We start from the raw sequence: 27,106 nt of genomic DNA on the forward strand, positions 1-27,106 counted from the left end.
GAGAGAGAGAGAGAGAGAGAGAGAGAGAGAGAGAGAGAGAGAGTTTGTGTGAATGTTGGGATCCAAATCCTCAGGACGGTGTGAGTAGAATCTATGCAAATAAGTCACCATTTAAAATAAAGGTCTTGACTTTGCTACCCTGCAGAGGGGTCTTGGAAATGATCGCTTGTAGGTTCTGAGCTATGAGAGTAGACTTCAATGTCTAATAAACTGCACAAACTTATGGTTATCCAATCAAGACACTAAACATATGCACGTTGACAGCATCCTTGCCCTTGTCTGTGCTTACTCTCTCACCACACTGCTCCACTGTCTCTTGTGAGCCTCCTACCCTAAGCAACCCACTGTTTCTACAGGTGTGCACTAATACACTCAATTCCAGATGATATGTTTTTTATCTAAATCAAAACAATGTTTTTAGAAAGCACCAAAGAAATGCCTTATATAGTTTATTTGCTTTGTATTTTAGGTATTACAAACTTCAAAGCATGTGACCAACTAGGGAAATACTTCCAACAATTATTGCTATTTATTTACAAATGTTGACGAAATCTCCCTGTATGTAAAGAATTCTGGTAAATTGAAAAAGACTTCCCAAAATACATACAAGAAAATTAGAAAATGAAACCCAGTTTATACAGGAGGAATTGCAAATGGAAGGTAAATTAAACAAAACATCCTTTATCAAATAGCATTCTAAAATTGCACAGTAATTAAAGTGAAACATAATAAATATATGTACTAGTGGCTTTGAACTTAAGGTATCCAATATCAACTAATATTGCCAACCTGCTGATAAGAGTGTAGTTACATATTTCAAAAAGCAGTTTGGTGACTGTTTCATTAGTCCTGAACCTGTCCTTCATTCTAGACCATGTGTCTATCTAACAAGTGGAAATAATTCTGAGGTGCAGCAAAAAATAAGTATAATTGCTCGTTATAATAATTACTGTGAAAGAAATAAATTCTGAAATGTTCTCTAACTTTCCCACACACTATGAAAAGCAATTAGCCATTGAAATATACTTGAAAGAAACTTTAATAATAGAAACTGTATCTGTATCAAAGCAAAATTTAAATGTGGAAAAAGTCAAATATGAACTATGTTCAGTCAGATATGAAAATCTGTATTCGTATACTTTCATTATTACCATATATTACTTGAAAAGGCTGAGAAATACATATGTATACATGTATGCTAAATGAAGCCCATTGGGGAACCCAGAAAGAACAATGTGAGTATATCTAGAATAATTGAGAAATTCTTGAATAAAAAGTTCAAGTATAAGAAAGATATAAGAAAAGATGTGGTGGTTCTAACACAAATGGCCCCCATAGGATCATATATTTGAATGTTTGTTCCCCTGTAGGTGAAACTGTTTGGGAAGAATTAAGAGGTGTGCCTTGTTGGAGGGTGTGTGTCACTAGTGGGTAGGCTTTGAGGCTTAAAAAGCCCAGACAAGGCCCCATGGCTTCCCCTGCCTGCTGCCTATGGATCAGGATGTAAAGCTCTCAGCTACTGCTCCAGCACCATGCCTGTCTACTTCCCACCATAATGACCGTAGACTAACCCTTCAAAGTTGTTAACAAGGCTCCAGTTAAATGCTTCCTATTATAAGATCTGTCTCGGCCATGTTGTTTCCTCACAGTAACAGAGCATTAGGTAGGAAAAAGGCAAGGTAAATTCTCTTGAAAAAAGAACAAGTTCTTACAGTGTTGGGTCCTGAGAGGAGGCTGAAACCCGTGTGTCTGACACAAAATGAGTAAATCATCAAAGAGTCCAGGGGCCAGGACTAAGGAGCAGCCAATGCTGGAGAAAGAAAAGCCACTAAAGAGTAGAAGACATGAGATGTCTCAGTATTTGTGAATTAATATTGTTTTTGAGTGAGTTGATCATATTCATAGAGTGCTAGGAACCAGCTTACTGCTTTAAACACAGAGAAATCAGAAAAACTTTTATCTCAAGGTGATGAACCAACAGAAGCTAATACAGAAAGAATGGAAGAGTTAAATATCACTATTTGTAATTCCTAATGAAATCATAGGAGTAAGCTGATATCATTAGCTCAAAGAAGAACTTTGTAATGGATGCTTGAGTGCAATGAAATTCAATTCTATTGATTAATCTAAACATCCATATCTACTGATTGAATACATGTTAGGAAGTGATTTTACTCCACCGAGGAAACACACAGAATGATTGAGAGTAAATTCGATTTAGTCGTTAGATATAAGTAACTACTTAGCAGAAAATGCCATGGGCTTACAGGTATATATTTCAGGACATCAAGGCTCAGAATTAGCAAATTAATAATATGGCAACTCCATATGACAATACAGTTTGGGCAATAAGTTTGTGATAAAACAAAGAAATAAATGAAGAGGATTGTTGAAGATATGCCAAAAAGTCTAAGTGATAAACATTGATTTGAACAACAAAAAGCCTGTGAAACAAATTTTAGATTGGTAAAATTTGGTCAAGAGATAGGCAACCAAGAACTCTTACTGATTTTGATACTATAAGTATATAATCATGTAATAGTCAACACCAGTCAGCACCAGGGATATATTCTGAGAGATATTAACTAGCTATCTTCATTATTTTCTGAGAATTCTCGTGGAAATTAAAGTAGTTATAATGCCATTAGGATATGGCCTTATGGGACTACTATTTATTCAAGATGGTCATTGACAGACATATGATTATGTGTTACAGGACTAGAGTGTGCACAGATACACATGTATAATATATATGCCATGATTATTGTCAAGTCTGGGAGTTATGTAAACAGATTTCATTGTATTATTTTTTCTGCAGTTGAGTTATTTTAAAATTTTTATAATAAAATAAGCTTTTCCAATGGCCATGTGTGGAAGCTCATAAATGTGTGAAGGTGTGTGTGGAGGCCAGAGGTTGATGTCCAGAGTCTTCAGTTGCTCTTTCCAGTATGCATCTCTCGCTTGAACCCAGAGCTGATAGATTCAGCTCGTCTGGCTGGTCATCTTGTGCTAAGATCACAGGTAGGCCAATGCCCATCCAGCATTTACACAGGTGTTAGGGATCTGAACTCCAGTGCTCACTCTCGTATGGCAAGCGCTTTACCCATTGAGCCATCTCCCCAAGTCTGTTTTGTGTTTCTGTAAAACTTTCATTGCCAGAAAAAGTAACTTTGAAAGTGTATTTGCATTTAAGCAAAAGCTACCTACTTATGATGACATTTAGAAATCCAACTATTATTATTTATCTTGGAGACAGGATCTTACTATGTGGTCTAGGCTGCTGTGGAACTCAGCATCCTCCTGCCACAGTATCTCAAGCACTGACATTATAGGTCTGTATCACTGCCCAGCTTGTGCCCAACTTGGATGCATTAATATCTCTTTATAAGCAATAGAACTGAAATTATCAATGTCTTCATTACCTCTCATATCAACAGAACTTAAGTTCTTGTGCCATTGCCAGAAGAGGCTAGCTTAAGCCTAGATTTCTTATTTCACAATGGTATTGGAGAAACATTTATCCTACTTCTTGAAGATGGCCCTTCACTTGCTATAATTTTATTTACTAACATATATATATAATTGGTATTATAGTATGTGCCACAAACTTTCAACATTTTGTATAACCCTGGCATTCAGGAAACTGACACAGGAGTACTGTTAGTTTGAGTCCCAACTTGGGCTTCATATGAGGCCACCCCTTTCAAAAAACATAAAGAAACTACCAACAACCCTGGCCCAACTGATTCATTAAAACTCACGAAGGCCCTCTGAGAAAGGAACTATATTATATTCATTTTTTGCTCCAGGAAGCTGAGGCAGGGGTCAGGCAAGCAAGTTTCCCAAGGTCATACTAAGTGAGTTTTAAAACCAGGATTTGATTGTTAACTGTCTACCACACCACAAATCAACAGGTCACTGTCCCCAGTGCTCAGCACTATGGGAAGGACAGTAGGAAGTGGGTAAATACTTGTTCCAAAAACACAATGGTTTTTGCTTGGAATGTGAGAGAAGTCCAAGAAAATAATTTCCCTTTGTGCTGTGGGCTGCTAGTGTTGGGATGTCATGAATCTGAAAGCCGTGAACAGGCAGAGTTTTGTGGCCCACACCAGGCTATCCTGACTTAAATCCTACCTCAAACCAGGCAGACATAATCATGAATCCCCAACAAGGTAAGGAAGTCAAATGGGAAGCCCCAATTTTAATTTAAAATTTTTAATTTTAGGAGAAGATTGAAGTGGAGGCTGCACTTGGTATTCCCCGTTTTATTCAGCTCTGTCACTTTAAAATACAGCGGTTCAAAGTGAATTGAAAAAAAAAATCACTATGGAAACTCCCCTAACTCCCTGTTTTAGAAAGGCTAATAAAAATGGGAAAATGTAATCATGTTTATATTTAGATATTTGGCCGCCGCCGGTGGTTTTTGTTTTAGTAGTTAATGCTTGCTGTTTTAGTATTAGGGATTGGTTTCAGAGGGGTCATGAGTTTTATCCGTTTCAAGGGAAAGCAGATTCCTACTTAGTCAAGCCGACTTTGGGCATAAGAAAAACAAACTAACAGCTAATTCATTGTTGTAGAAGTCTGACAGTCAGATAATCCGGATTGTTGTTAGCTGTTAGTAATTAGTTGTTAGCAGTTAGCCGGTATATATGTTTAAGTTCTAAGTAACCTTTGGCCAAGGACCATCATTGAGATTAAACTTGGAGGCAAGCAGATCATCCGTGGTGCCTCTGGCAGAAGTAGCACAGTCTCTCCTTTCATCATCTCTGGCAAATCTGTCACAGAATACTTCAGAATGCCTTGAAAATACCCAGTCGTCCCAGATGACTAACTATGTGCATGTGGCAAGCAGTAAAGAATGGCGACCTCATTTATTTTACTGTTCCTTTGGTGGATAGGAATTCTGAGGGAGTCAGAAAGAAAATTGTGGGCTGCAAAAAAAATTTAAGGCTCACATATAAGCCTCATTTGAGGCCCCCTCTTGGACATTATCACTGGCCTCCCACCCAGCATGAGAAAGACTCTACAACAACCGTGTAAGGACAAATGCCAAGCCCATTGATTTTTCGTATCTATATAGCCCCCTTGGGAGAAGGCGGCTATTTATCAGTGTGTAGGCGGAAAAACTCTTTCTGGTATTTATACAGTTAATGTTAAAGCAGGTCTCATGTCCAAGGCCACTAGGAACATACGCTTTATCAAGGCAATAGCTGAAGGAGCAAAAAAAAAAAAAACTGTGGCTGTAGAAAGGCTGCCACACAGGGCCTTTCCACCGGGGCTCCATCTTGCTTCTGATCTTGTAGGAATAAAAATGTTTCTCGACCTTCAATAAGGCAAAGGGTATCAGTCACTCTTTTGGAGAAGGCACAGGAAGGGTCAGGACTCCTTTGAGTGACCCCTTTTCACTGCTTGGCCTCCCTTTAGTGTAATGTTGAACATCTAGAAGCAAAGCACATGTGATCCTGTCAGAGGGGGTGATTTCATCTGAACAGCAAGTGTGTCTCCAGATTGCTGTCACAATGTGCTTCTCCATCTCAAGTCAAATCAGAAGAGGGATCAAGCTGAGGCTGGTGTGCCCTGCAGGCATGGTAGGGATAACTTCCTGTCTCGAATGGTTCAAACCCACTGGACCACAAAGAAAGCCAATTCCAGAAATCTGGACTTTTATTCTGGAAGGTTCCAAACTGATGTGGGATTCCCCTCTGTATGCTGTGAATACCACTGGTTAATAAAAAAAAATTGGTTTGGCCCGATAGGGCAGATAGCATGGGGGCGGGGGGAGACTAAACTGAATGCTGGAAGAAAAGAGGCAGAGTCAGGAGAAGCCACAGAGCTGCTGCCAGAGACAGACATACTGGAGCCTTGCCTGTAGGCCACGACTCTCCTGGTAAAATATAAAATAATGAAAGTGGGTTAAACTAAGAAGTAAAAGCTAGCAAATAAGAAATTAGAGCTAACAGGCCAAGCAGTAATTTAATTAGTACAGTTTCTATGTGGTTATTTCGGGTCTGAGCTGCCAGGTGGTCGAGAAACAAACCAGCAGCCCTTATACAACACCAAACCACTTCCATCCTGATCGTCTACTGTAGCCATTCAGGAGTCCTTTGCTGTGTGGCCTTTAACTTCAGTATGGAAGGTGGCCAATGAGACACTGGAGGGCCATTATCACTCTCTGCAAACATGGTGCATGATGCTACGGTGTGCACCAGCTTGTAAGTGTATTCGGTGCGCTCTACTTTGTTTGACTGCTTGAGGACATTTTAGTTTATGTGCCTTCAGAAAGTAAACTATTATTCATGAAGCAATTCTACAAAGAAAATGTCAGGAATTCTTTGCTTAGCTGTATTCTCTGAGGGACGCTGAGCCTGCACCGGCACGCTTTAATTTTGTTTTTTTTTTTCTTTTTTTCTCCTAGAGAAGAATTTCCATATGATGTTATCGCTATCAACCTTGTTTTCCTTTGTTTGTTTATTTTGAGGACATGACTTTCCAACATTGACAAATGGTCACAGAATTGTATCTGCTGGCCATCTAATGTTTTTCTTGATACATATTCTAGCTTATTTTCTATTATGATAAACACTGTGACTGAAAGAATTGGGGGGGGGGGAGGAGAATGGTTTACTTTACCTTACAGTTTTTCACATGCTGGGAACTCAAGGTAGAAACCTGAAGGCTGTAACTGAAGCAGATCATGGAGGAACACTGCTTGCTGCCTTTTTCCCCATGGCTTGCTCAGTCTGCTTTCTTATAAAACCCAGAACTACTTGCGTAGTGGTGGTACTGCCCACAGTGGGCTAGGCCCTCTCACATCAATCCTTTCACAAGAAAATGCCCTACAGACATGCCAAGTCCAATCTGATGACTTTGTATCAAACTGACAAAAATTTAACCAGCACAATACACAAAGCTAGTTAGTTACAAATAGCCTAAAAAAACTTGGTGGTTGGTATAAGTGGGTCCAGACACTCCCAAGGTTTCTTCCAGTTACCCAGTTTTTTTCCTAATTTTCAATAGGACCTTAACAAATTTATGTGGCATTACAAGGCCTGCATCTCTTTTTTTGGAATATGAGCATAACGATTTGATCCTGGCCTCTTGGTGTGGTGTTCATCAGTTCAACTGGCAGATACTCCCTGAGCTGGGACTCTGAGCTTCTGATGAATGAGGGTGACCCTGTCCCTCCTCTCCTTTCCTTTCCCCTTTTCATCTTCTCCTCTCTAATTCCCTTCCCTCCCCCTCCCCACTTTGTCTCTCCTTCTTTTGAGAGAAAAAAAATCTCATCATGTAGCCCAGGCTAGCCCTGAACTGGCCATTCTCCTTCACCTTCCCTCATGCTGGGATTACCTGTGTGTCACCAAACCCAAATGTCACATTTTCCAAAACACACAAGCTAGGAAGCAACAACCTATGAACAAACTCTGAAGAGTGTGAAGATTTTCGATAGACATAAACACAAGGTACACACATGATTACAACTCTAGGTTAGACTCTTTCATCTTTGGTCCTACCAGATTCATCTTTTAGAGACATTCCTGTGAGCTACCTGGTTTCCCTTCTGGTTACAGGGCCCTATGGGATGATGCTCACTTGGTATGAAAAGAATGGATGATTTAGACGGCGGAATGAGTGTTTTAGTCATCATCCTCTTCTCATCAAGAATAATTTCCATGCAGGGGCTCACAGGGCCTCACAGAAACTGAAGCAACAGTCACAGAGCCTGCATGGGCCTCAGCTATGCCCTTGGCATTCATGCTGTGGTTGTTTAGCTTGGGTTTTTTGTAGGACTCCAACAGTGATGGTGAACATGTCTTCTGACTCTTTTGCCTACTTCTTTTGCCTTTTCCTCCTACTGGGTTACCTCATTCAACCTTGATATGAGGGCTTATGCCTAGTCTTATTGAAATTTGATATGCTATGTTTGGTTGATATCCCTGGGATGCCTGCTCCTTTCTGAAGGGAAATGGAGGTACAGTGGATCTGTGGGAGAAGGGATGTGGGGTTACTGAGAAGAGGGGAGGGAGAGAAAGTTGAAGTTGGGGGATGTATTGTAAGAGAGAAGAATAAATAAAAAGAAAAAAAGAGAGTAATTTCCATAAGCAAATCAGAGTCTGAAACCTGAAAGAGGGTTGGAACTATGTGAGGTCTAGGATTTTGCCCACAAATTCTGCTGCATTGCCATGAAGAGTCAGAACAAATTGTCCATCTATATACTATATTCTATCCCTGCTCTGTGTGCTTTGGGATCATGATTAAATAAATATAAGCATTATAATATTTTGAGAGCTGATCTGGTAATTGACACACTATTTTATGATGATATTCTATGGGCTGAGTAAGGCACAAGCCACTGTTTGCCCTATCTTCAACTCCAACTTGGTCAGAGGGTCCTGTTTTGGTGGGAGGTCCTTCTATCTATGTGTTGCTTTTATTGGTTAATGAATAAAGAAACTGGCTTGGCCTATAACATAGGAGGAAAAAAGCGGAGTCAGAAAGAAGCCATGGAGCCCTGCTGGAGCCAGATGGAACTTTACCCGGTAAGCCACAGCCATGTAGTAATACACAGATTAATAGATATGGGTTAAATTAATATGTAAGAGTTAACCAATAAAAAGCTAGAACTAATGGGCCAAACAGTGATTTAATTAATACAGTTTCAGTGTGATTATTTTGTTTCTGGATGGTCTGGAAGAACAAGCGGCCTGATACTACACTGCTAATGCTCTTGTTTGGTCCTGACTTATTTTAGCACTTTTTTTTAACAGTCATAATTAGATTTTATTAGTACCTCACTTGTAAAACCTGTTAGTACCTTTACAAGGGCAAAATTTTGTCATTCTTATTGCCTGTCCCTAGAGCTGAATTAAGCTCTGTGCCCTTAATATCTGCAAATAAGTAAGTAATGTTGTTGGACCATGCATAGGTTATTGTGTTGTCATGGCCATGGGCAAGACATACCATCTACATCTGTGGACTGATGAATAAATGGCTCTGGCCTGCCTGAATTCTGAATGCAGGCTCAAGGGCCTCCATGAGCAGGGGCTATTTGTCATTGTTCCTCTGAGAATCTCAGTCCATTCTGTACTGAAAGGTCTTAATGACCATGTGTAATTACTAAGCAAATAGTTGAAAGGTGGATTTAATAATAAAATACAGCCTGTCCATAGTGAATAGTCTCTATCAAAATACCCAATAAATGGCAAGCCTTATTTTTTACATCAAATTAATTCATTGCACTTGCTTTAAAGGAAATGCAAAATTTTTATGGAACAAGCCAGAAATACTAGAAAGTAACTTGGTATTGGATACTGGTAGAGAAATCAACACATATATTATAGAGACATGCTCTTCAACCATTGCTCCCAATAGGTTTTTTTTTTCTCTTTATAATATGGTGAGGTCTGAGATTACACTTGTGTCTGATCTGTGGTGGTGATATGGTTTGGTGAACCTATGTCTGTTTACTTGGAGCTTTTAAATAAATTCTATAAACATTTATGAAGCATTAACTATGTACCCAGGCACTCTGTGGGTTTCTAGGAATGTGAGGGTAAGTTAAACAAGTTGTCAAGAGGGGAGGTCCCTCTGAAATGTATAGTCGTAACCTAAATACAGATATGACCCAAATCAACACTAACTACTGACCCAGAGTGCCAGACAAAATCACTAGAAATCTAAATCTTTCAGAACCCACTCACTAGCAGTAATGTCACACTACTAAAATGGAATATTTGACATTTAAATAGTGAAATATATTCAATAATTCATAGTTCTTCGGTGGTCAGACAACAAATTCACAATAAATGCCCAACTCTCTTACACTTCCTTTGTGGGAACAGTTCGGAGTCCAACACCGCAGAGAAGAGCTCCCTATTAGAATGGACTCAATGCTCTGTTAGCAATATTAGCTTAAACACTATGCAGGAATTCTCCTTGCATCCACCCCTGCCCCTACCAGGCTGCTGTTGCTATCGATCCCCATTAATGATTTGGTGATTAAGGAGGATAAATTGCCTATGAATGTGAGGCAGTCAGAAGTGCCCCTGGGAGCACAGCTGAATATTTTCTCTCAAATGTTCTGTGCGCTGGCGCAATTTTTCAACCCAATGTACACTACCAAGCTAGTTCTCACTGCCACACCTGGTATGCCCTATTGCCAACACCTTGACCCACCTGACTCTGTTTCCATAGCTTTATCGACTTTGTTATTTTTTTTTCCAACTTGCTCCAAGGTCCATCCCTTTTACAACCCACATTCTAGGACTCAGTGAATCCCCTGTTAATGCATCAGCTTGTACAAGCACGTAATTGCCACGATCACCAGTCCCTGGGTTCCCTGTAGGGTATGTGGGAGAATTTTCATACAGAACCATTTGGGTGTCAGGCTGAAAAGTCACATAACAAATGAAATGATGGGACCTCTCAGTCCTGTTTCAGACACCTCCCATGAGAGTTCTCAGTGTACACTGAGAGAAGGCACTTAAGAAAATGTCTTAAATGTTGGCACTGGATGGTATCTGCAGGGAATGCTATCCAAAGGCAAACAGTTCCCCAAAAGGAAGGGTATATCAATCAAACAGAAAAGCTGCTGAGTCCCTCTCAATGAGAGAAGAAAGAGTTTGTTCCTGGGAAAACATCAAAGAGAAGAGTTGGAGGGAAGGGGAGACAAATGGGGTGGTGGAGACAAGATGAGGAAGAGACGGTGAGGTGAGAAAGATTGGGATTAGATTCAAGGAGGAGCTAGTGGTTTGTGAGGAGGTGAAATCCTTCTAGGTTACAATGCTATGGTCTTGTGAGTATTATATAAACCCCTGGTTCTCTAATGCGGTCCCACCTGTGATAATTTGCCTAGCTGGGAACTACTGAGGCATGCAAAATCTGAAGCAAGGTCCCTGGACTACTAAGTCTGTCGGAGGGAGTTCTGAAGTGACTCTAGGGTTGAGGACCCCCGAGAAGACCCCTTCCTCCTGTCTCTTTTCTGCAGATAGAACTGCAACCAAAACCTGGAGGATGCAGATGACTTGTGTGACCACTTTTAATGTTGATTCTGAATCTGGGAAAGGGCTGAGTTTTCCAGAAGATGGGTGGCAGGAATCTTGGGGTCATAGATGATTAGGAAGGTAGAAACCTCCCAGGAATTTTGTAGAACATTCAGGGTTCCACAGGTCAATCAAGAGATCAAGGCTTCTATGGCCAATTCTCTGCATTCAGGAAGACAGGAGACCCACCTGTTACACTGCTGTGACGAGCTCATCTTCTACTTCCCTGATGACTAGATCTCTGTTCCATCCTCACTCCCTCAACTCATGACTTTGTTCTCCTCCCATGGAGGGAGTAAAAATTGGCCACTACCGTGCATCCCTTCATAGCATTTTGAAAATGTTTACCCTCTTCTCTCCTCTGCAACTTTCTCAGTGCAGTGTGCCTAGGCTACGTCTCGTAGGCCCTTCACCTGGTCCCCTAATCCTGCCCAGGCTGATTTGCCTCTAGAGCCAGTGTTTTCCAACTATGGCTTGAGGAATCATTCAAGAAAATATGGAAAGCCTATATGTTTGTCTTTGGATTCACCTTCTTATTTAGCTTTTCTAGGATTGTGAATTATAAGCTCACTGTCCTTTATTTATGGCTAGAAACCAAATATGAGTGAGTACATCCCATGTTCCTCTTTTGGAGCACTGGACAGAAATCTCAAGGTCCAAATCAGGAGCAGAAGGAGGGGGAGCACGAGCAAGGAACTCAGGACCGCGAGGGGTACAACCACACACTGAGACAATGGAGATGTTCTTTCGGGAATTCACCAAGGCCAGCTGGCCGGAGTCTGAAAAAGCATGGGATAAAACTGGACTTGCTGAACATAGCAGACAATGAGGACTACTGAGAACTCAAGAACAATGGCAATGGGTTTTTGATCCTACTGCACGTGCTGGCTTTGGGGGAGCCTGGGCAGTTTGGATGCTCAACTTACTAAACCTGGATGGAGGTGGGCGGTCCTTGGACTTCCCACAGGTCAGGGAACCCTGATGGCTCTTCAAGCTGATGAGGGAGAGGGACTTGATCGGGGGAGGGGGAGGGAAATGGGAGGCGGTGGCGGGGAGGAGGCAGAAATCCTCAATAAATAAATAAATTTAAAAAAAATAAAAAATAAAAAAAAAACCTAAAAAAAAAAAGAAAAAGAAAATTTGGAAAAATCCTTAAGCCCAGGATGTCTCTAATGTAACCACAACAGAATATCTGCACAGGCACTGAGGCACGCTTGCGTGCATGTGTGCATGTGTGTGTGCGCGTGCGTGTGTGTATGCGTGCTGGTGTAGATATATGCAAAGGTGCCAACGGATGCTAGAGGCATTGGTTTCTCCTGTAACTGGTTTTAAATGTGGCTTTGAATCTCCTTTAAGTGGGTGTTTAGAACTGGAGTCTAGTCTTCTGCAAGAGCAGTATGTATTCCTAATACCTGAACCATTCCCCTGCCAACCACCCCAATGTCTTAAATAAGATGTCAGTACCCATTGTCCCTGACTCTAATTTTGTGCTGTAGTATATCTCCCTGGATTCTGCCCCATTGCTTAAGTGGCTTCATCCTCTCCAAGGTCATAGTGTTATCATATTTCCACAAAGAACAAGTCCCTTCTTTCCTTCACCAACTCAACTCTGTAGAAATACTCAACAGTTAACTGCAGTACTCTTGATCCGAAGGGGTACTTGGCTCTTTGCTCTTTTTAATTTCCTAAGACCACTGACCTTTCCTTCCCAGTCTGCTTTGTTCACCTTTTTGTTACTTATTGTCTGCTTCTCCTCTTGATGACATGGTATTTTCAAGGCTACCTCTGCCATATTGTCTAAGTTCTATATCCAATTATTCTAGTGTTTCCTCAATGTCTTCAGTTGGTTGTCTTATAGATACCACTGTATTATCATTTCTCAATGTCTTTACATCATCCCTTCCACCTCTCTAGTCTTCCCAGTTCTGAAGATATAACAATCATCGACCCAGTTGACCAAACTAGACATCTAGTTATCTCTCCTTAACTCATCTTCCTATTTCCCCATTACTCTAATTCCTCTGCAACCAATGTTCTAAGTCCAAACTGATCTCTCATTCATTTCCTTTTCTCATCTTCACTGCCATTACAACAATTAAATCTTTGGTCATCTTTGTCTTGAACCGCAGCTTTCAAATAGGTTACTCTGGTTTTAGTCTCGCCTTCCTTCAGTTCTTTTCCTGCACAGAGATTCAAGGGGAGGTCCCTGTGTTGTAAGAGGGTGTTTAGGGCACAGGGCACATTGTCACTAAGCAACATTCTGAAAGGAAGTACCTGGTAGCTGTTTATCATGCTTCCAAGAGCAGACCAAGAGAGCAATGAAGCGGTTAAATATTATGAGGTCTTAGCCTCTTAGATCGCTCATTTGGAAAATCACTGTCAGGCAAAACAAGCAACACTTTTTTTTTCTCAAGGGGAGTGACCACATAGTGCATGGATGAGATAATCTAGAAAGCTGTGACAAATTAAACGTTGGGTAAATCATGTCATTCCTCAAACACCCTGGGTAATTACATGACGCCTATGACTATCTTTTTTCAGTGCAAAGAAAATCAGTTACAATTTTCTGATTGATTGTCTAAATGTAGACTTTAGAAAATATTAATTTCTTGGCCCTCTGCATATTTTTCAGTCTCATTTTCCTTTACTAACTTCTCTAGTGGACTCCTAGATGATGCTATGCCTATATTGTCTTTCTTTCCTCCCTTATCTATGTATTTTCTCCAGGTCTAGATAACTCTCAAATGCACTCTGATTTCCTGCTACAGACCCGCACCCTTGCAGGTCATTTCTGCCATCACTTCCAATTCACTTTCAGCCCCTGAGTTGGTACCTCTGTTCCACATCTCTGCAAATAGCACGCTATGTATCAGCTGCAAAATGCCTTATATATAATTGATGAGATTTCTATAAATGGGACTCTGTCTCTGAGCGACACATGACCCAAGTGGTATCTCTTGCTTACATCAACCTTGAACATGGGTCATATATACATGTGAGTGTTGAGCAGGCAATGACAAGAGCTGGTGGGTGAGAGTGCAGGATCATCTAGGTCCCATATGCCAAGGTCACCCAAAGAATTAAGAGAAAGGGCAGAGATCTAGGCATATGTTTAACAGGAGCAGAAAACATTGCTGCCCCATCATTGTCTACATCTGCATCAGAAAATCAAGATCCAACACAGCTTCCTCAAACCAAGGGTTATGCAAAATAATATAAAAAAGAATTAGCCAAGACTCATATTTGAAAGATGTTTGGGAAGTGATAAATCCAACACCAACAGGCTGTTATGAGCAGGACTTAGTTAAGTCCTTAGATCTCAAGCTGCTTCATGGCCACTGACCTAACAACAGCTGCCCAACATTGCGTATGGAAGCAGCTGGGAGGCATGAAATGGCAAAAATGAAGAAGAGGAGAAAATCCTATGCAATGTGAGGTTTTAGACTGACTCGCTAAAACACTCATTGAACCCAACTGAATAATCTAAAGATAACTAGGTTAAGCTTCCACAGCATAAGGAAATAATTCAAAACAACCTTAGATATTACATAATACTATGTTAAAAATATCATTACCTATTTGTATTTGCAAGCCAATGGTTTGTAAAATATAGACCTATAATGAGAATAAATAACTATGTGGGATCCTTTAAGCTTTCTGTCCCTGATTTAGGGTGATGAAGTTAGTTCTTCTATTTACATAGTTGACTTTGCTGTTTTTTAAAGTACAGTTATGAGTTCTACTAATTTTGAAAGTTGAGTTTAATAAGTCATTTTTTTTGCTTATAGAACAAATAATATATCGAGATGACACCATAAGTCCATAATGAGCTCACTCTGCAACTTGAATCCAGCTTTAATTCCTGAAATAAGTGCATAGCAACATTCATTTCCCTTATACTGAATCGTGTATCCTTCTCACTTTCAATCTTGAGAAAACTGTGTATGCCAAGGTGATGATTAAGTTCAGCTTCCTTGGGTTTAGAATCATTAGGAGGCAGCAAGGTCTAACTTGAGGCCAGAAAGCCCCACCCTACATTGTGGTATCACCATCCCATAGGGGAGATCCAAGACTGAATAAAATGGGGGAAAGAACTCCAGCTGAGCCCTTGCTGTGCATGTACTGCGACTGCCCGCTGCACCTCTGCCACGGTGAACTTTGCTCTCAGGCAAATGAGACCAGAACAAATCCTTCCTCCTCAAAGTCACTTCCCGTACTGTTTGGTGTCATACCACCAAAAGTAACTAATAGAGTCAGAAAGGGACGCGTCCTTTGGAGTAACCCTTTTACTCCTACAAAGGAGATGCGTTGGAGTTGTGAGAGCTTTTAAAGATGAATACTTGCTCCTTACCTTCACACCAAGGATTGAAGAGAATATATGTGTCTGTTTCGGGGTTTCTACGGGTACGCAGGATGCCATAGGGAGTCCAGACGGCAACATACATGCGGAATTTCCCCACAATGCATTCGGGGGAAGATTGGATGGAAAGTCGCACAGACCGGTCCTCGTTCATGATAATCTTGGCCCCCCACTTTCCGCTTTGCAGCTCCGACACTACAGGCACTGGGATGTAAGTGCCCTTGTTCTCCTGGGGGTAGCGACCTATGAAAAGAAAGAAGGAATGGAAGATGAAAAGGTTTCTCCAACCTCTTGTTCCAACTCTGAAATTTCGGGCCTGAAGGAGGAAAACGCTGTTTTAGAGTGGGTATGAATTTCTCTTCTGCTGCCAAGATCAGTGATAGTAGCTGATTCTCCCAGTCAGATTTGTCACTAAAAAATTTACAAAGAACACTTCCTTCTTGGGAAGATTTTTTTCATTGGCTGATGTTCAGCCTGTTTTCTATGGCTGATACTCTACAAGCACAGACTGAGTGATTTACTTACAAAGAAAAGAGGTTTCTTTGGGCCACACCAATCCTCATGCAGCTCAGAGTGTCACAGGGATGCTTTTTCTCATGTTATGAAGTCACTAGGTTTAATCTTAAGGATAGGCCTTAAAGACCCTATCTAATCCTGACCACTCCCAAAGGCTCCCATACTCAGAATAGCTCTAAAATCTTGTAATACCTCATAATGGAGGTAAAATTTTAACATGTATTTGGGAGGAGACAAACTATATTGCAACCACACCATTAGACAATGAATTCTATCACAACATAGAAATATCAATTTGAATGTGAAACACAACTTATACAATACCTTGTGATTATCAGAACCTAAAACTTTATTGTTAAAAGTTATAATAGTTTCTAATTAAAGAAACTTTAAGATGGTACCACTATAAGTATACAACATTGTTTTTAGGGTCAAAGGCTAATATTTTTCATTTATTCTACATTCATTGTACTGCTATCACCAGTAATGAGTTACATTTCTAGGTTATTAAGATGCAGCTATTTTTTACTTTTTTTATTGATTTTTACTGGGCTTTACATTTTTCTCTGCTCCCCTCCCTGCTTCTCCCCTTCCCCTTCAATCCTTCCCCAAGGTCTCCATACTCCCAAATTACTCAGGAGATCTTGTCTTTTTCTACTTCCCATGTAGATTAGAGCTATGTAAGACTCTCTTAGTGTCCTCATTGTTGTCTAAATTCCCTGGGATTGTGGTTTGTAGGCTGGTTTTCTTTGCTTTATGTTTAAAAAACAACCTATGAGTAAGTACATGTGATAATTGTCTTTCTGTGTCTGGGTTACTTCACTCAAAATAATGTTTTCTAGCTCCATCCATTTTCCTGCGAATTTCAAGATGTCATTATTTTTTCAAGATGCAGCTATTTTTATATTCAACTTAAACATTTTTTTTTTTTTTATCATTTCACTGATGCCTGAGACTTACGCCACAGGCTAGGATTCAGAATTGAAGTGTTTTTGTGAAATGAGTTGAATTTAAATCCTGGCTCTGCTATTTGTCACCCTGGTGACCTTGCCCCTTACAAATTCTAATTCTTTTGTCCTTATCTTTATCTAGAAGTTGGGAAAATAGTGGCATACTAATGAGTATGGAAGGCAGAATAAAATATTGCATTGAAATGCTTATGCTGAGGGGCATCCATTTGTTGTCCATTTGCTTGTTGTAGAGTCTCACTAAGACTCTAAGATTATCCTTGAACTTAATCTATAGTCCAGGATAGCCTTGAACTTGCAAACTATCCTGCCTTAGTCCCCTCTGGAGTAACTAGGATTACAGGTTTGTTCCACCAGGCCCAGATCTCCGCAAAATCCTTTGTGCATAATTTATCATGTATTACAAATACCTTAAAATCTTAAGCTGTCATTTTAGCTGAAGATTAAGCAGTAGGTCATTTTGTAATATTTCCTGGCTCATCATAGTTTATGCATAAGCTATCTCAAGGCACATGCTATTTTTTCCTTATTACTCCCATTTTGGGTCAAATTCTTATTACATGGTCTTTAACCTCAAAACTAAATTTCCTCCTACTTTCTAAGCTATAAATAGAAAGTTAACTGCACATAATTCTTTAACTCCTTGGCTTATAATTTAATTTGCTGCGTAATTTGCAAGAAAGATCAAATTCATAACTGTTTTAAAATAGAACAATTTTTTTCTCTTTTTTCTTATAAAAAGATACAAAACTGAGAAGTCTGTAAATTATTTGGATTGTAAGCAAATAGAAGTCTTCCAGAGCAAAGTGTATTCATGTCCATTGTACATAGAGCATATGGAAAATTACAGAAACAGAGCTAACCTTAGCTTCTCTAGTGACCAAGGTCCAAACAGGGCCCTTTGATAGGAATATATTAGAACATCTAAGAGGAAGTAGTTTCCTAGGTTACTGTTGTGCAATTCTATAAGGTTGCTTAATTTTAATGAAAATAATGATTTGTATAGGAGGTATTATACTAGGGAGAGAGATTAGGATCGTGGTGCTTTTCTGTGTGTCCAGAGATTCAGTTAATCACAACTCAGAACAAGTATCACATAAACTGATCATAATCCAATAAAGACTCGCACATGGTTCTTTGCCAAGACATCACAATCTGAACACTGTAAATTTTGTATAAACATGAAATACTCTTGGGGATTGACTGGCTCTGCCTCCAAGAAGTTTCTGGATCAATCCACCCTCAGGAGCATGTTTATTCTGAGTAGCCTTTGTCTGTCTTCCCTTGCTTGCCCCTAGTCTTCCTTGTGGATGCTATGACTGTGTGGTGTAATGCCTCCTCTCCCCATAGATAGGCCTTGCTGTTCTTCAGAGACCATCACTGTCTTTCGACACAATGTAAAAATAAAGACAGTCTTTTAAGGTAAATGTGATTTGTAATTCAATCACTATAGTGCTTCCAGAAGCGGGTGCCACCAAATGCCTGCCTAGGTTTGAGAGTATGGCATTTCTAAAAGGCTTCGGGATCTAAGATCTGGGAGAAAGATCTGCCAGGAAAGATGTGTCCACTTCTGTAGTAGTGCTGTGACTCTCATGAGGGAAACCAACCGCTCTTTGATTAAATTTGAGACACATTCCCAGGGAGGGAATACATGCTTATGAGCTTGGTTGAAAACTCATGGAGAGGGAAATCATGGGCTTTAGAGGGGAGCTGAGTATTGTTGTAGAGCCAGATTCCTATAATGCCAAATTTCCCTTCTAAATATGTATGCTTTTACCCATAGATAATTGTTACTCTCAACCTTAATCAGAGAAGTCTCTCTCTTAGTGAACACGGTGGTGAATGCAGGGATTCGTGAATGCACAAGGTAGGTGCTGAGACTAAGTGGTAGATGCATGCTTCACCTCAGACAAGCCATTTACACCATCTCCTCTAAGGCCTGGGGATTATGGAAGAAGTGACAGAAGAAATGTAAGAGCCAGAAAATAGAACAGAGTCTGCGAAATGTCATTGCGGGGCAGGGGGATAGGGGAGACGCATTAGCAATCAATAACTCACAGCAGCTATGAAAGCCTGCACAAGGCCTGGGCATCAGTGAGCCCCAGCCAAGCCAGGTATGGATGTTACTTAACTAGGTAGAAGCGGAAAGAAAGATTGGGCCACTATCATTCACTGTGAAGACAGTTCTCATTGCTCTGTATCTTTCTGTCTCTGTGGAACAGGTGGAAGATGCTGGGTTGAACCAGAGAACATGGAAGAAGCAACAAGTTGCAAAACTGGAAAAAATATGAGGAAAAAGACAAAGAGCCAATTTGTAGTGGTGGACAACAGATGTGTGCACCAAGGGTGTGAATCAAAGGGATGAGAAGGCACAGCTGACAAGGGGGAAGACTGGGAGGCTTGGACGGATACAGAAAAGGGATGAGGAGGCAGAGCTGGCAGAAGGGAAGGCCGGGAGGCTTGGGCTATGCAGATTTGTTTTTTATAAAGTAAGGCTGGGCAGTGAAGGTTGAAGGGAGAAGGCAGAGCAGCCATGTTAACCTGGGAAGTCATGGGGCTGCAGATCAACATTTGAAAACAAATCAGGAACAGGCAGTCATTACACGAGGTCTAAAGGGAGGCAAAAACAACCCCCAATTTGCAGGTCTTTTTCTTTCCACTCTACAGAAAGCTGATTATTAATGTGAGACCTGGCATGTCAATAGGACCTCAGGGTCTTGTCAGCGGCTCCATTACACCATGGTTTAATTCTGAGTGTAATGATTTCAGTGACAGCACTGGGGAAGGATTTTCCATGATTGAATTGTGAGGGAGGAAGTTGTGGCAGACTAGTATTTCATCTCGCTAAATAGCCTCTCAGCCTCAGGAGTTAGCGTGTTCTGGAGATCAGCATCAGGCCAGGCTTGGAACACCCATCCATCAGCACGCACGGCCGCTAAGCGGTTCTATGCAGGTGATTCTCATACATATGTCTGTCTGCTAACGATGTGTAGTGCCCCCTAGAGACATTTTCCCCCCAAAATTGCACAATTTCATGTTAAAGGAGAATGAGAGCAAGGAAAATAGAAGCAACAAGCAGAGGTTCCCACACACCGTCTTCTTTTTATTTTTCACAACGTACTCATTGCAGCTAGACTACTGAACAGAATTCTGCAGGGGCTGCAATTATCAATCGTGCTCTTTCACGCCCACTTAAAATTGGTGATATCTCCTCAAGGTATCAAAAAATTGAGCGTATGTTTACTTTAATTATTGTCTTTCCTTTGTACATTGTTATTTTGTTCGCCTATATTCCTAGTACACAAGGCAGAGAAGAGTGATTTCATTAAATTTTCACATGGTTCACTGGATGCTTCAGCCGTATCCACCAACATATCCATCTACTGCCCTGTCTTGCCTCTCTCCCATCTCTCTGTTTCCTTCTAGCCCCAAATAGTTCCCATTCTAATTTTATATCACACTTTTTTTGGACAAATTTTCTTCGATGCCAGAAAACACCCATCAATCACAATCAATGCTTAAAATGAAATCAATAACTCTGGACATACACATTTTTTTGCCACCTTTCTGGCATGTCACCATTCAGACTATTCTAGTATGCTAGATTTGATGAATGCAAATGCTTGGTCATGTGAGTCCTTTCCTAGCTACCAGAAAAGTTCAAGAAAAATCCTATCTTCTTTGATATCCACTTAAATATCCCTTTCTTCTATTAAACTAAACTATGACGTGATCTTACCACCTGTAGAAAACCCGTAGAATGCCTCATTGCTTCACACTAAGTATGGTTCCATAAATGTCACTGGGACTTTGTTGGATCACATCCTTGAAGAACATTTCGGGGATTGTAGAAACTCTGAAATGTGGTGTCTGCCTCAAGCCAGCAATCCATTGCAGACAGAAGAAAGACAGATTTATAGCTCCATCCCTTTTCCCTATGGGACCCGCTTTCCATTCATACACAAACATTTTCAGCTGAGTTCTTCCTCCCCTTCAAAAGTGCCTTATTTCAAGAGGGCTGTCAAAAAAATAAACAACAACAAAAAAAAACAAAAAAACAAAACAAAAAAAATAACCTCAGGAATGAATCCTGTTTCCGTCTAGCAAGGTGAATTTCATGAAGCTAATTCATTTTCCCATCGAATTCATTGGTTTTTCCCTAGACATATCTTTCACATTTTAAGCACTCAATCTCCAAACAGGCTCTAGAAATCTTACAGGGACATCATGATGCATGTGCAGACTGGAAGCCTGAATGCAATAGGCTTGGAAAGAAAAGAGAACTGTGTTCTAACAGCCTGAGGACCATGCAGGAGTTCCTAGTGACCAAGATATTGTAGGTCTTTAAGCAATCATTAGATCCCATGTTAGCAACTGTAAAAATAAGATACTACTGTTAGGGAAAAAAAGCCAAGAAGGTACAGAAGTCATGGGTGGTAGTAGCCAAGAGGAGGGAATTACCAATGTTCAAAGTTTAGGGAGTGGCGTATGTTGGTGTTAGGACACATGGTTAGCATATACAAGGCTCCCGTTCTGTGTACAGCACCAGATAAAGTCTCAGACATGGGGAGACAGCTCAGCTGGCAAAGTGCATGTGATATAAACATGAGTTCAGTCTCCAGAAGTCACTTTAAAAATACTGGGCAAGGTGGTGTGTACTTGTCAACCCAGTGTTGGGGAGGTAAAGACATGTGGACCCCCGGGGCTCACTGATCAGGCAACCTAGGCTATTGGTGAAAGACCCTGCCTTAATATAAGGTGGATTGTATTCCTTAACTATATTTCACTTTCCTTTCAGGGTATGCTAAGTCACTTAGCCTTCTTTTGAAGCAATATGTAATCTTGTGAAGTGTCTACAGAGCCAGCATGGTTCCAAGACCCTGCTGGGATTAGACATGAGGAAGACAAGGATATAATCCAGAAGAGGCGGTAGGTAATAATATCATACATATCTAAGAAAAGCCCTATGTGGAAATGGCTTTGGGATACAATCATAAAGGTATATGTGATGGTGGAGTACTTAGTTGCTAAGATACATCACCAACTTATTTGTATCCATTTGGGTACACAGGCACAGTTGTCCTGTGGCCTCCACTTGAAAGTGCGCACATGTGCCTATGCCTCCAACAACACCCTCCCTGCCATGATGGGCAGAAACCTCTGACGCCACTAGTCCATATGTCTTTCTCCACTTCAGTTGTTTATGTCAGCATTTTGTTTGTTTGTTTGTTTTTTGAGACAGGGTTTCTCTGCGGCTTTGGAGCCTGTCCTGGAACTAGCTCTGTAGACCAGGCTGGTCACGAACTCATAGAGATCCGCCTGCCTCTGCCTCCCGAGTGCTGGGATTAAAGGCGTGCGCCACCATCGCCCGGCTTATGTCAGCATTTTTGCCCAGAAAGCAAACTCACACAGTGGGCAAAGTTGGGAGAAATCTTAGTAGCAGAAGGTGAATGAAAGCATGCTATATCTTGGGAAGGAAAAAGAACTAAAGATTGTGTGGCAAAAGAAGGAGATAGCCTGGAAAGGTAAGAACTGTGGGGACCTTAGACCATGTGCAAAGGTGTTGGGGCTGTATTTTGGGAGGGTCTGGATATGGGGCTTCTCAAAGTATTGAAATGCTTTCCATGGTCCAATGGAGGCTGGCTAGAAAGACAGGGAAAGTACAATGACATAGGAAAAAAAGCCTAGGAGAGAAGGTACTGAGTCCTGGGATCAAATCTGTTTTATCTACAGGAAAGGGCCAGAAATTACAGGCGTCATTGATGAAACAAAAGATTGTCTTCTGAGGAACTCTGTTTTTCTACAGACATCTCAAATAAAAATTTCAAACTTGGTAAATAAACTGTGCTTACATAGGATATGCAATCTTGGGTCCTCAGCTCTCCCCTTTTATTTGTAAGTCTGGACACTACCCTTTGTAAATACGCTTACAGCTTTGTTTATAGAAATATTCACCAAATGAAAACGGAACCCCTTTCTTGAGGAGCCCACACCCACACTTAGCTCTGCTTCCTTCTTTCTCTGTACATCCATCTTTCTTTCAATCTCTTGCTTAAGATCTATGTTAAAGATGTAGAATATTCCTTTATACCACGTGAATACATGTTGGTGAGATTGGTTTGGTAAAGAAGCTGACTGGCCAATAGTTAAACAGGGTAAGTTTAAGTGGGAAACTACCTTAAGCACATTATTTTTACTATTTAAGGCCAAAAAAAAAAGGAAAGGAAAGAAAATCAGCAGAAAACCCCTACAATTTAGAGAAGGTTGGTTACAGAAAATGATACCACAAGAGGTCTTGGACAGTTTAAATTTGGGGGTCTTTCTGTCTTCACAGGAGCAGAAACTGTCAGGTACTGTGCCTATATCACCTGACTGCTCCCAAATCCACAACCTGCACCCCTGCCTCTCTGTTTGATGCCACAGGAAGCCACATTCCCAGCCGCCTTTGCACTCTGGCTTGCAGCCTGAAGCCCAGACCCTTTGCACACTGTCTTGCTTGGCACATCTGTCTTTTCTCTGATCTGGAGTAAAGCATCATCTCCTTCGTGGCTTTCTTTCTTCCTTGCTAGCCCCATGTGATTCCTGTTTCTGCTGATAGCTTCAGGGTTTGACAGGACCTCGTCCTCCACGGGTTCTCCTTCCAGATGTGACGGTTGATTCTAGGTACCAATTCCTGGGTGGCTTTGCCATGTCACCTGTTTCGATTTGATTATTCCTTCACCTGTGTTCCACAGATTAAGCACCTGCTGCTGAAATCTAAAGAAGGTTCCATTTCAGTCGACACCAAGAACTCACTCCAGATCTGCTTTAAATGTTCCCTGCATTTTATTTTATTTTATTTTATTTTTTTAAATTTTATTTATTTATTAAGGATTTCTGCCCCCTCCCCGCCACTGACTCCCATTACCCTCCCCCTTCCCTGATCAAGTCCCCCTCCCTCATCAGCTCGAAGAGCAATCAGGGTTCCCCGACCTGTGGGAAGTCCAAGGACTGCCCACCTCCATCCAGGTTCAGCAAGTTGAGCATCCAAACTGCCTAGGCTCCCCCAAAGCCAGTATGCGCAGTAGGATCAAAAACCCATTGCCACTGTTCTTGAGTTCTCATATGTGAGTAAGCAAGGCGCAGGAAACAGAGGACTGGCTCTAGGCAGACAGCTCCTCCAGCCGTCAGCCTGGGTCAAACAGACTTGGATCTAGATTCCTGACCTGGGTCCTGATAACTATCTGCCTAGTCTCTTCCATCCATAGCATGCCCATTATAGCTGACAGCTGAACTGTAATCAATGGTAAGGGCACTTTAGGATCCAAGCACGGTACTATTTTCCTTGTTTTCACAAAATAACTGATGTCCTAACAGCAAAGGAAACTCACTAAACACATCTTATCTGTTTTTTTCATTTGTCTGAGCATGACCACATGAGAAGTAAAGAAGGCGACTACTGATTCAGCAATTTATTCAATTTACAGTATATTTATGGTGTATCATGTGGGTGCCAGCAGAGTTCTAGGTATGAGACTAGGGTAGTATCAACAGATAGGGTCATAGACTGTGCAGTATAGAAAGAGTAAACGACAGTAAGTAAGGTATGCTGTGGCAAAAAGATGAACCTGTGAAGGGGACAAAGAGTGTGAGGGATTGTCGTGTTAAGTTGACGACATCAGGATTTCAGAAGAGAGGCATGAAAAGGGAGGGAACGAGCCACACAAATACTAGGGGAGATGGTATTGCCATCAGTGCAATGGCCCTGTTGAGAAAATACTCTGCACCTGGGGAAGCTGGCGTGCCTGGAGTCGAGGAAAATACAGGCAATGAAGTCTGAGGGCCTGCTCACCTACTGTTTGGGTTTCGGATTTTATTCTGATTGAAAAAATGTTTGGTGCTTAGCCCAATTGTCATCAGGGAGCTTTCATCCAGCAACTGAAGGACACAGATGCAAACCCTCAGCCGAGTTCCAGACAGAGCCCAGGAAACTCTGCAGAAGAAGGGGAGAAAGGATTGTAGGACCCAGAGGGGTCAAGGGCACCACAGGGAAACCCATAGAATCAACTAACCTGGGCTCCCAGGGGCTCCCAGAGCCTGAACCAACAACCAGGGAGCCTGCACAGGACTGACCTAGGCACTCTGCAAGTACGGTACAGTTGTGTACGACCAAGTTTGGCTTTCTTGTGGAGCTCCTAAGAGTGGGGGTTGGGCTGTCTCTGACTCTTTTACTGGATTTTGGGACCCTACCCTCACACTGGGCTCTCCTTGCCCAGCCTTAAAACACAGGAAGGTGATTATTCTTACTGCAACCGGATATGCCATGTTTTATTGCTAGCCATAGGATTCCTGCCCTTTCCTGAACAGAAATGGAGGACGAGTGGACTGGGGGGGGGATGGGGGCAGAGTGGGGAGGGACTGGAAGGAGAGGAGGGAGGGAAACTGCACTTTAGATGTTAAATAAATAAATGCAATAACACATAAGAGTTTCTATAAAACGATCCAAGGTTGACTTAATTTATGTAAAATGATCACTTTGATTGCTATATGAAGACTACAGGTAGACAATAGAGATTGCTGTGAGAATCGCTTGACCTCCAGCTGTATTCTGACATTGCAGATAAATGCAAGTCCTGCCAAAAGAGGAGAAATTAGTAGAGATGATGCTAAAGGTTTGTATCCGCAGGAAAGGCCATTTGAAAAATTGTTTATACTATAAGATGAAAGACTTTTCCTATAGCTGGGAGGGAAGAGGACACTGGCAATATGAAAACTCATTTCGGTATTGGGGGAGGGGCAGCCTTAAAGGTGTGGCCAGAAACTCGCCTACATTGTCAGTGGTTGTAGGGGTGGCATGGGTCTAATGAGTGACAGTTAGTCAATTCACACGTGTCAAGAGCTTTCAGAATGCAGAGGTGTGGGGGAAAGAGAGGATATTGGTGACACAGGTCTAATTTGTTGTTCCTCATGGGATTACATGAGCATAAGTCCCACTGTCTACTTAGACTTTCCCTTCATGTCATCTCAGCTGTTACAACTAGTTCAGCCAATAAAAGGATTCCCATACTTTTTGTTTTCTGACCTCTCACACTGACCTTTAGAAATCCAAGGGATAAGAGAGACAGGGCAAACTTTGGGTGGATCTGGAGATGACCTCCCATCCCTATCCCCTCCCCCACTGTCCGTGGCAAGTGGGAGAGCTGGCTCTGAGGTCATGAGAGATGGAGAACTGGCAATGTCCCTCCACTGATAGATGCACTAGGGAGAGCAGACCCTGCATCTCTCCTGGGCAGCAAAGCAGAGCTGACCCTGTTGGCAGGGGCTCAGATGAGTGGGCCCAGGGGGCATGAGATCAGGAGGTGACCCCCATCTGCTATTTGGTGGTGCAAGCAAGGAACCAATGTCCTCCCTCCCCTGACATCCTGCCACCCGAGGCAGATGAAAGAGCTGGTCCCTGGGCCACGAAAGTGGGAGAATTGGTCCTGGCCTTCACCAACTGTAGCACACAGGAGAGCAGGCATGGTACCTCACCTGGGCAGCACACTAGAGCTGATCCTGTTGGTGGGGGTGAGAGGCACAGGTCAGGCCTGTGCGTGTGAGAGCAAGAGAGCTGTCCCCACTTCTCCTGGTATGCCACAGGATGGCAAGGGTAAGGGAAACTTGCCCTTCTGCTCACTCCTTGCTGCCTGCAACAGGTGGATGAGCTGACCACCGGGGCATGAGAAGAGAAGAGCAAGCAGGCCCTGCCCCTCACCAAGTGCAGTCATCAGGAGAGCAGGCCCTGTACCTTGCCTGGACAAAACCATGGAGCTGGTTGGTCCTGGTGTGGTGGTGTGAGTGTCAGTAAGCCAAACCTCAGTGTACGAAAGCAGGGGAACAGGTCTCCACACCTTGCTGTCTGCTACACTGGGTCAGCTAGCCTAGGCATGCTGGATAGCTCACCTGGGTGGTGGTAATAAGGAAAGCTGGCAGACTGACCAACCCAGCTTCCTCCCAGGCCCAGAACCAGGACTGCAAGGTAGCCCACCCCAACATCCACCTCATCTCTGAACTGCTGGAACATGTGAAGGGGTCAGATCTGAAGATCCAAAACTGTAGGATCTTTATGACATAGGCAACAACAGGATATGCAAGGGTAGTCACAGTGAGGGCCCAGCATCAATAGTGTAGCAAAAGTCAGAGGCCTCGAACCAGATCAAAGACTCATTGCAATGAACACTTACAAGTAAAGATGTATTGACTGA

The 27,106-nt window shown here is 41.9% G+C and overlaps 1 protein-coding gene across 1 annotated transcript in view; it reads right to left on the minus strand.

The window, feature by feature from the left end:
* Positions 1-27,106, minus strand: part of F13a1 (coagulation factor XIII A chain) — a 157,279-nt gene that overhangs the window by 96,025 nt on the left and 34,148 nt on the right. Inside the window, exon 4 of the mRNA XM_005355047.3 lies at positions 15,391-15,642. Coding sequence (XP_005355104.1) covers positions 15,391-15,642 — 252 coding nt within the window. The remainder of the gene's footprint in view (positions 1-15,390; positions 15,643-27,106) is intronic.

Source organism: Microtus ochrogaster, chromosome 16 (genome assembly GCF_000317375.1).
Source record: "Microtus ochrogaster isolate Prairie Vole_2 chromosome 16, MicOch1.0, whole genome shotgun sequence".
NCBI classification, from domain to species: Eukaryota; Metazoa; Chordata; class Mammalia; order Rodentia; family Cricetidae; genus Microtus; species Microtus ochrogaster.